This window comes from Branchiostoma belcheri, unplaced genomic scaffold, assembly GCF_001625305.1.
Source record: "Branchiostoma belcheri isolate BF01 breed outbred unplaced genomic scaffold, Haploidv18h27 scaffold13, whole genome shotgun sequence".
Lineage (NCBI taxonomy): Eukaryota > Metazoa > Chordata > Leptocardii > Amphioxiformes > Branchiostomatidae > Branchiostoma > Branchiostoma belcheri.
The window spans coordinates 1,065,804-1,074,859 of NW_017802713.1; the positions used below are offsets into that span (position 1 = coordinate 1,065,804).

At 43.4% G+C, this 9,056-nt stretch overlaps 1 protein-coding gene across 1 annotated transcript in view; it reads left to right on the forward strand.

Moving 5' to 3' along the window:
• The first annotated feature begins 3,859 nt into the window (after window positions 1-3,859).
• LOC109463898 (fatty acid desaturase 2-like) overlaps window positions 3,860-9,056 on the forward strand; it is a 6,791-nt gene continuing 1,594 nt past the window's right edge. Inside the window, exons 1-9 of the mRNA XM_019760783.1 lie at window positions 3,860-4,081; window positions 4,520-4,669; window positions 5,115-5,261; window positions 5,749-5,850; window positions 6,212-6,271; window positions 6,445-6,568; window positions 7,433-7,509; window positions 7,969-8,066; window positions 8,421-8,517. Coding sequence (XP_019616342.1) covers window positions 3,872-4,081; window positions 4,520-4,669; window positions 5,115-5,261; window positions 5,749-5,850; window positions 6,212-6,271; window positions 6,445-6,568; window positions 7,433-7,509; window positions 7,969-8,066; window positions 8,421-8,517 — 1,065 coding nt within the window. The 5' untranslated portion in view covers window positions 3,860-3,871. The remainder of the gene's footprint in view (window positions 4,082-4,519; window positions 4,670-5,114; window positions 5,262-5,748; window positions 5,851-6,211; window positions 6,272-6,444; window positions 6,569-7,432; window positions 7,510-7,968; window positions 8,067-8,420; window positions 8,518-9,056) is intronic.

Below are 9,056 nucleotides of genomic sequence, written 5' to 3' on the forward strand. Positions count from 1 at the left end.
CAATTATACTTTAATTTAGCAAACAAAGCAATCAGAGATGGCAGACTTCACCCCCATGACGCAATCACCAATACATAGATAGACATACTCTCCAAGCAGAGGTTTGGGTTTTGAAAAAAATCCAGTGCAAAAAAGAAACCCTGTTAAAAAAAGTCTAAAAACACGCCAAACAAAAATTAACCCAAAACCCAAACCTCTGCTTGGAGAGTAAGATAGACACACACAGGTGGACATATAACTGCTGCATATTGAGTCCATCCCGCTAGGGGACGCTATTATTGATTGGCGTGGCGCGTATGGCGTGACATGTACAGTTGCAACGTCATATAGTCACGTGCACACCGGTGTCTTGCCTGCCGGTGCAGTGGATACCTGCTTTTCGGGTTCAGGGAGTCTGATGACGGGTAATTTTTCTGTCCCTGACGGCGGTGTAGTGCCGTCTGTGTAGCCTGACTCTTCACAATTCAGCGCTGAACGGCCTTCAACAACGTCCGTCCTCCCAATACTGGTACGTACTACAATTCTAATACCTTCATTACTTCTTATATTGATTGTACACATGTGATAGATGGCGGAAGTACATGAAGGGGGTGGGTCTCCTATTGTTACAGGTAAGATCTATTTTACTTAAGCCATGCACGTGCGGCGAATGCATAAAGAAGAGGTCGATGGGTTTAGGGCTGCATTATATAATGTGGTATAGAGATGTCCGGTTATTCTGGGAAATTGGGGCAATGGTATAGTGTTCCAGGGAAGCCTCACCCAATGACAGGAACAGCCGTAACCCAGATGTGAAGCTAGGGTGACAAATGATTTTTCCCGACTCCATGTGTCTAGCCTCTACCAGGCACCGCGGATCGCTGGAAAAATATTATAAATTGGCCGAAATAAAGGGATAGTAATACACCAGAGAAGATCCCAGGCCATAGAAGATCCCATTCGCGACCCACGGGATCTTCTCTGGTATACTATCCCTTTATTTCGGCCAATTTCTAATATTTTTGAAGCGATCCGCGGTGCCTGGTAGAGGCTACATGTGCCCGGAACACATGAGACAAAGGCATTTGTAACAATGGGTGGGCCGGCGCGCCAGCCAGCTGCATTGTTAATATGCGCGAATGAATGCATTAGACAGAAAAAATTGCCAACCGCCCAACGCCTATAAATAAAAATAGTAAATTGTATCTACATTGATAAATTTATCGTTCAAGACGGTGATGTTGTATAGTGCGACTTTCAATAATTTTGACACGTAATACTTTAACGTCAGGGACTACTAAGAGACGAAACAATGCTTTATTAACCAGGTTCAAATAGAAGTAGAAACACGAGTCTAACAATGGGCAAAGGTTGACGGTTTCACGGAGCTAATTGCGTCATTCTAACGTACACTCAATAGAAGTGTTTTACTGCGAACCGTCGTTGACAGGCATGTTTGGTTTAAGTGCTTTATTCTTGCATCATACCTTTGCCCAGACCTATCCATCTTATTAGTATGCACGGCACGCATCGTGAGGTGGTAACAACGAAATACGTCTGCTTGAGTGAAGACAGAATTGCCTCAAAACACGCGATCAAATCTTCACTGTAAACACTATATTTTCGTCTTATATGCAAATTTAAGGTTGAATATTCTACGTTATTCGTACACCATTTGCATGATAATGATTGAAGGGATGACTGGCCTTTTTTTTACCGTAGCCTGAGTAAGGCCACAGCAAGTAAATTTTATGGATGACCACCTCCGCAGATTCCAAATGATAATCTAATGCGAGCGTGCGAAAAAAAAATAAGGCGGGCCGGAAAAAAAGGTTCCTACATTTTAAAAGCTTGACTCAATCATTGTACAAATGGTTTTGATTCAGTAGGAACATCACATATAGCCAATATCACATATCACTGCATCAAAATAAGGAACAAAACGTTAAATCAGAGCCTTTTCTTGTCTCCTATCTTTATAGTTATCAGCCATCCACCTTCCGACATGGCAACAGACACCTTTGCCCATTCTTGCAATTGGCATGTTGACCACTGTCAGAGTGCAACAAAATGTCTTCTTTTTTTCCAAAATCACGCGAAAATTAACGCGCGCTGATGTCATCCATAAAAATGACTTGCTGTGGCCTTATATAACACCTGATAACACCTTCTATCCGTTACGTAACTCACGTGACAAAAAAATCGATATCGTACATTGCTCCCGAGTGACGAAAGGTGTTAGCCTTTCTTCAAATTGCACAGGTGTTCCTCCTATTTCCCTTGATAGTAGATGTAGTTGTGAATGTCAGGAACATATATTTCTCGGAATGTACGTCTATTAAGACCTGAGTGCATGCACACATGTGGAACATGATAGTTGTCATTGGTGTACCGGACACGTACATGTACAGTGCCATTCACACTGAATCTTGCATAAAGGCTAGCCTCCGTAGCAGGCTTATAGATCATATAGAACTGGGGATTTGGTGGTCTTCGGCTGTTTTCTGATTAGCCCAGTTCCAAAAAACGGGGTAATTCAACCAGGCCGGCTATGTTGTCTATATGCAATCAGAAAATAGAACATAAAAGATCCCAAAGACCCTGAAGACCCCCAAAACCCTCAGTTTTTTGGCATGCTATGGAGGCTAGAAAAAGGCCAAGGGGCGTGTTCGAGGTAATGTTACGCCCACCGGTGTCAAACAATAGGGCAACGACATCAAATTTTGCTGAGGTCATTCTCAGTGGGGCAGTCGTGTGATACGTGTTGAACAAAGACACAAAGTTCAGCAGAATAGTACGCCCCTGTCACACATAGCCGAATATCGCCCCTGAAGCCTTACCCTGGATGCCAAACTAGTATCGGGCCGTTAGCCGTTTTCCTTCGGCAGCCGAGAGCCCTTCGCCCGCCTAAATTACCGCTACGGGGGAGTTGAGCCCGAGGGGAGTTGGCTGGCCCTTTCGTTTGTCCGGCCAGCCAAACTCCCCCCGGGCTAGACTCCCCCGTAGCGGTAATTTACACCAGCGGGCGAAGGGCTTTTGCGGCCCGGACAGCGAGTTTGGATTCCATGGTACTGAAGCCTTATGACCACATATACACGAAGGGTGAATGATAAATTCTTAGTATTACTGTAGTCAGGTACCCAGTGGCAAACTAACGCCACGTTTCAGGCAGCATTACCTAGGTTTTAAATCTATAATACCACCAGGAGATCATATCCAATACAGGCATATGGGTTATATATCCTTCGTATTACTGTAGTCAGGTACCCATTGGCGAAATAACGCTACGTTACGTTATGAAATTAAAACATGATGATACCACTGGGAGATCACACAGGCTTATGGGTCATAAATCCTTAGTATTACTGTAGTCATGCACGCCTTTGCATAACGATACGTTATGCATCATTACCTAGGTTTTAAATCTGAATTAGAGAACGCGACGCTATTATACTATCACCTGGAGACAATTCTTGTCATTTTAAATAAGGCCACAGCAAGTAATTTTTATGGATGACATCAGCGCGCGCATTAATTTTCGCTTGACTTTGGATAAAACTATGGAGAGAGGAGACAAGAAAAAGCTCTGATTTAATGTTTTGTTTCTTACTTTGATGCAGTGATATGTGATGCTGACTGTGTATATGTGATGTTCCCACTGAATCAAAACCATTTGTACAATGATTGAGTCAAAATTTTAAAATGTAGGAACCTTGTTTTTTCCGGCCCGCCTTGTTTTTTTTTCGCCCGCTCGCATTAGATTTGGAGTCTGCAGAGAATGTCATCCATGAAATTTACTTGCTGTGGCCAAACATTGAATCATGTTAAATAAATTAGGCCTTCCTTCAGTCTGTTGCATGCTTGATTTGTTTCAGATATTGAAACCGTCAAGATGGCACCGCAAGAGAAAGAAAAGATCCCAGCTGCTAACGGCGCGCCACCACGTGACCGGCTGCTGACGTGGGCTGACGTCCGTTCCCATGACAACAAGGACGACATGTGGTTCGTCATCGACGACCTGGTCTATGACGTCACGCACTGGGCCAAACGTCACCCGGGAGGAGCCAAAATCCTACGTCACTATGCCGGGCAGGATGCATCCGTAAGCTTGCCCTCACGTGACTCAACGTAATTCAGAGTCCGCCATGTTGGGGGATTACACATTCCTGCTAGAATGTGAGAAATGTGTAATTTCCAAGCAGATCATACGGTGGCGAGCCAGTATCCATTGGCCAGAGGAGTGTTCAATGGATATTGCCTGGCTAATGGATACTGCCTGGCCAATTTGAAACTGTCTTTTGCGGCCACCTAAATATCTGCTTAGAGATGAAGAAATATGTTTTGATAGCTGAATAGTCCAACGCATCTCTTCTTTATGCTATTGTATCTTGATTTACATCAGTGAAATTCGTATGGTACAATTGATATCATATTAATTTCACGTTATTGGTCTTTATTGTGGCGTCAATATTTAGCTAAATCTTGGACTGCCAGTCAGAGCCTTTGCATTTGTACATGGTATTTGTTTTTGTTCCGCTAGGAGGCGTGGCTGTCCTTCCATAACGACAAGGCCCTGGTGCAGAAGTACATGAAGCCGCTGTGCATCGGGAGGCTAGACGACGGAGGTCCGCAAGCCACGGATCAGATCAAGAAGGACTTCCGTGAGCTCAGAGAGACCGTGGACAAAATGGTGAGAAAAGTGCATGCTTTCAATTCATGGAATTATGAAACGGGTTCTAAACTATAATATATCAGTAACTCCCAACACGAAAGAACTTGTGTACACACAAGAAGGTGTCATCAAGTCAATACCGTCTTTACTTTTTACTCCTGGGACGGAAATATTGTTTTGGTTGGCGCTGATTTATGCTAGGTTTGTATGTTTTGGTCCGAAATGAGAGGGCAGAGATTGGGTTTAACTTGATTGAACCGGGTTCAAGGGTTGTCGCCAGAAATGTAAGAAACATAAACCATGGTGTAGTAGTAATACTTCATGTGAGTAATAATGTATTTTATGATTTAATTCATTAAGACAATCAATATCTTCTTCCCTTAAGTTTTAAATCTCTGACTTCCTGTTAAAACGTTTGTTTGAGAACACAAGAGAACATCATGGTGTGTTGTATATTTCCCAGGGATTGTTCAAGCCCAGCTACACGTTCTTCGGCGTACATCTGGCACACATCGTCCTGCTAGACGTGTTGGCGTACTTCATCATCTCTCAGTACGGAGCAGGATGGGTGCCGGTCGTGCTGGCCAGCATTGCTCTGGCCATATCACAGGTACAAATTTTTACCAACGTACGTATGAACGAGGTCTATATGGTGTTTAAAGACAAAAGGTCGTAGGGCCCCCATGAGGCCCATTTTCGAACTTGACCACCGTCTATCCAACGGTAACCTGCATGCTAAAAATCATGAATATCGATCCATGCCTTCAAGCTTTCATGCCGCATACCGCAAACGATTGCATAGCCTTCTGACGAAGGCAATTATACTAGTGCCTTCAAAACAGAAGCAAAACTGTGCATTGATGAAGGTTAGACATCCAGGTAAACGATATTCAAAGACAATTCAAACTCTACTGCTGGATAAATAACGGAGATTATTTCCGGACGTTTCGAGTGACATCCACCACACTTCTTCAGCGTCACAAAATGAACTGACAGAAAACTGCAAGTCTTGCTTCATTGTGTTATCATTGCTAAAATATTCTAAAGTCGTGCTTTATTGTAGACTAATCGACTTTTACTATGTTGTTGTTCCTTAGACCCAGGCAGGCTGGCTGCAGCACGACTTTGGACACTTGTCTGTCTTCAAGACAAAGTGGATGGACAACTTAGCTCACCAGGTCGTCATCGGGCTCTTGAAGGTGTTGTAGAACTAAGTTCTCGTCTTTTATAAACCCATAATAGACGACAACCTCTAGTAAATTCATATGTGTCACAACAATGATGTAATTTAATCGGGTATTTCACCACTTCCTGACGAGGCGTGCTGGGTCACTTTTAGGTGTCCTCCCTATCAATCAACTTTAAAAATCACCTCCCACCCAACATGAAAACGAAAGCAATTTGAACAGAAAGATAGACGACCTATAATCTCAGCCACCCAAACCAATACTTCCATACCTTTTGCTTTTGATGCATATACATGTACATCAAAAGCAACCATAACCTGTACAAGAAAACCTAATATCTCCTGACAGTTGTTTTCTATCATCGGTCCCACAGGGAGCGTCCTCGGCCTGGTGGAAGAACCAACACTACCAACATCACGCCAAGCCGAACGTGGTGAGTTAAACGTTCTTTCAGATATCAATTAAACCATCTTTATTATTACATTATTGTATTATTTATGACGATCAACAGAAAGGTTGCTCTTGAAATGAACTACATGTAGTTTGTGTATGTTTTCATAAAAAATATTTTGAAAATCATAATTCACGGAAACATCATGATTACAGATCCACAAGGACCCGGACATTCGCGTGGAGGCTGTGTTCGTGGTTGGTGACGTCATGCCTGTGCAGGTAGCGAAGAAGAACAAGAACGGCCCGCCGTACAACCTGCAACATCTCTACTATATGAGTAAGTACTACATGTGCATAGAGTGCGCACGTGTGTAAATGGATGGAATTCAGCACCAAGGACAGATATGTTAAATATGTGTGTGAATGTTTAAATTTAAACCTTTTTGGTCACCTAGAGCTTTCGACCAGTCACTCTGGTCTTCCTCAGTAGACTGACCCAGTGAATCGAAGCTTGCCACGTGGCCACTTTGAAGTGTGACGTCAACACAGGGTTAAAGGTATCTGGTAGATGATGTCGGCCCCCGTCGCGGTTCAATGAAGGGTGGTGGGCCCTGATGTATATGGCTTCTTTCACCCCTTTAAAGAAATAGTCTTGTTCGGTGTCCAAAATGTGTGTGAATGGTTCTCAGCATCTGGGACAGGAATGTGTGCGTCTATATGTGTAAGTGTATAGGTGGGTATGTACATGAATTGCATTCAGCACCAAGAACAGGTGTATGTATCTTTGTGTGTGTGGATGGTGTTAAGCATCTCTACTACATGGGCCAGTACAAATACATGGTGCATTGAGCACCAAAGAAAGATATTTAGAAAGCTATTAGCCTTTGTGTGTGTGTGCGAATGGCAGTTCAATATCCGAGACATACAGGAGAGAACGTACCTCTGCGTGCGTTTACACGCGCGCGATTGTGAGTGGGTGTATTTGTGTTGTACATGGATGGCATTCAGCACCAAGAACAGATATCTTTTCCTTTGTGTGTGTGCATTCGTGCGTGCATGTCTGTGCATTGATGGCATTCAGCACCAAGGACAGACATGTTTACCTCAAAAACTCAGCATCTCGCTACGGAAAAGTCTATCTTACACCCTTGTGGGTTGTTTCTGTCCCAGCCTGATTGATGTTTTCTCCCTTCCATCCCAGTTCTGACGGTGGCGCTGGTGCCTGTCTACTACCACATCATGGTGTACCGCTTCATCTTTACACGGCAGAAGTGGCATGTACGTATTCGTATACGCAAAAATACAATGTGACCTATGGTCGTGGGGTCTCGTGGCGTAACGGCAGAGTACGTGTTCGACTCAGAACCAAGAGGTCCCGGGTTCGAGTCCCAATCTTCTGTCCTTGCCTTGTGAAAGGCACTTTACAGGACTTTCCTCAACTCAAATGAAAATGAGTATTGTCTGCCCTGTATTTGTTTCTATGTGTGGGACACAACACCAGCAATAGCTGCCTTTGTCCCACGTGTATTGTATTGTTACAATTTCAAGAAATCAAATCAATCAAATACATATACTAGTACCTGATGTGTACGTACCAACATGTCCAAAAATGTATTATCTGTCCAAAATATATATAACTTTCCAAATGATAGACTGATACCTATGGAGGTCCCTCTGATATTACCTTTTAGATAAAGTGAATCAAATAATTACAATAATTAAAACTATATTCCACAGGAGGCAGTGTTGGCTGTGTTGTTCCCTGCCATCTTCGTCACGTCTTTCTACCCACACGTGGGACTGGGCAAAACCATCGCCATGTATTTGATGATGAGGTACATAGGTTAGCTATAGATTCTTTTTAGTATGTGTGCTTTTAAAAACATTTATCTACGTATTTCCAGCAGTGACGGCTGTAAATGATTCCAAAAGTGAACGTGCATCAGCTGTACAATATTTCGATTTGTTAGTTTATTTACGTGTCACGAAAGTAACAAAACTGGCATTCTTTGCTAAACGTTGGGTGTTTTGAGTTTTCCACTCCACCTAGGTGTAAAATGGGTACCCGACCTGGGTGGTGGAAGGTGAGGGAAAACACAGTGCCCCTACGGTCTCAAAAGGCTGTGGGGCTATCTTTACCTTTTACCTAGTACACGTATAAAGTTCTGTGTTAATGTTGTACTTTTTAGGGCCATAGAGAGCCAGTGGTTCACCTGGGCCACTCAGATGAGCCACATCCCCATGGAGATAGACACGGACAAGGACAAGGCCTGGGTTACCATGCAGGTATGTGCGCATGACTGGTTTCCATGGTGACAGAGGATCCTGGGCTCTTATTGGACAAATTTCCATAATGATAAAGAATCCTGAGATGTCGTTCTGGGAATGGGAATGGTTCTCTCTAGTTAGATGTGTATGGGCACAAGCTTGAGTGGAGGAGGCCCAGTCAACCCCTGACAGGAAGATATTGCCAGACTTTGTACGTTCAATCATTACAGCACTGTTACATATCTGATCATGAAACCTAAAAATTTGCATTCATTTTCGTGGATTTCTCAATTACTCACGGTGTTATTGGGCAAGATTCCGTTATTTGAAAACAGTGCGGTGCACTTCTTGATGTCAGGACAGAATTTACATATGAGACAGGTATTTCTTTTTACACAACCGGTAAATTCTCACCTTGCTGACGTTTCGGTGTCTGTCAGACACCTTCTTCAGAGCTTCTGACTGGAGTACTGCATTTCGCCGCTATATGTAGCCGGTGTATGTGGCGCTTTTGCGGCGAGAACGCTATCCCAAACGTGGCTTAGTTTGTACCCCCC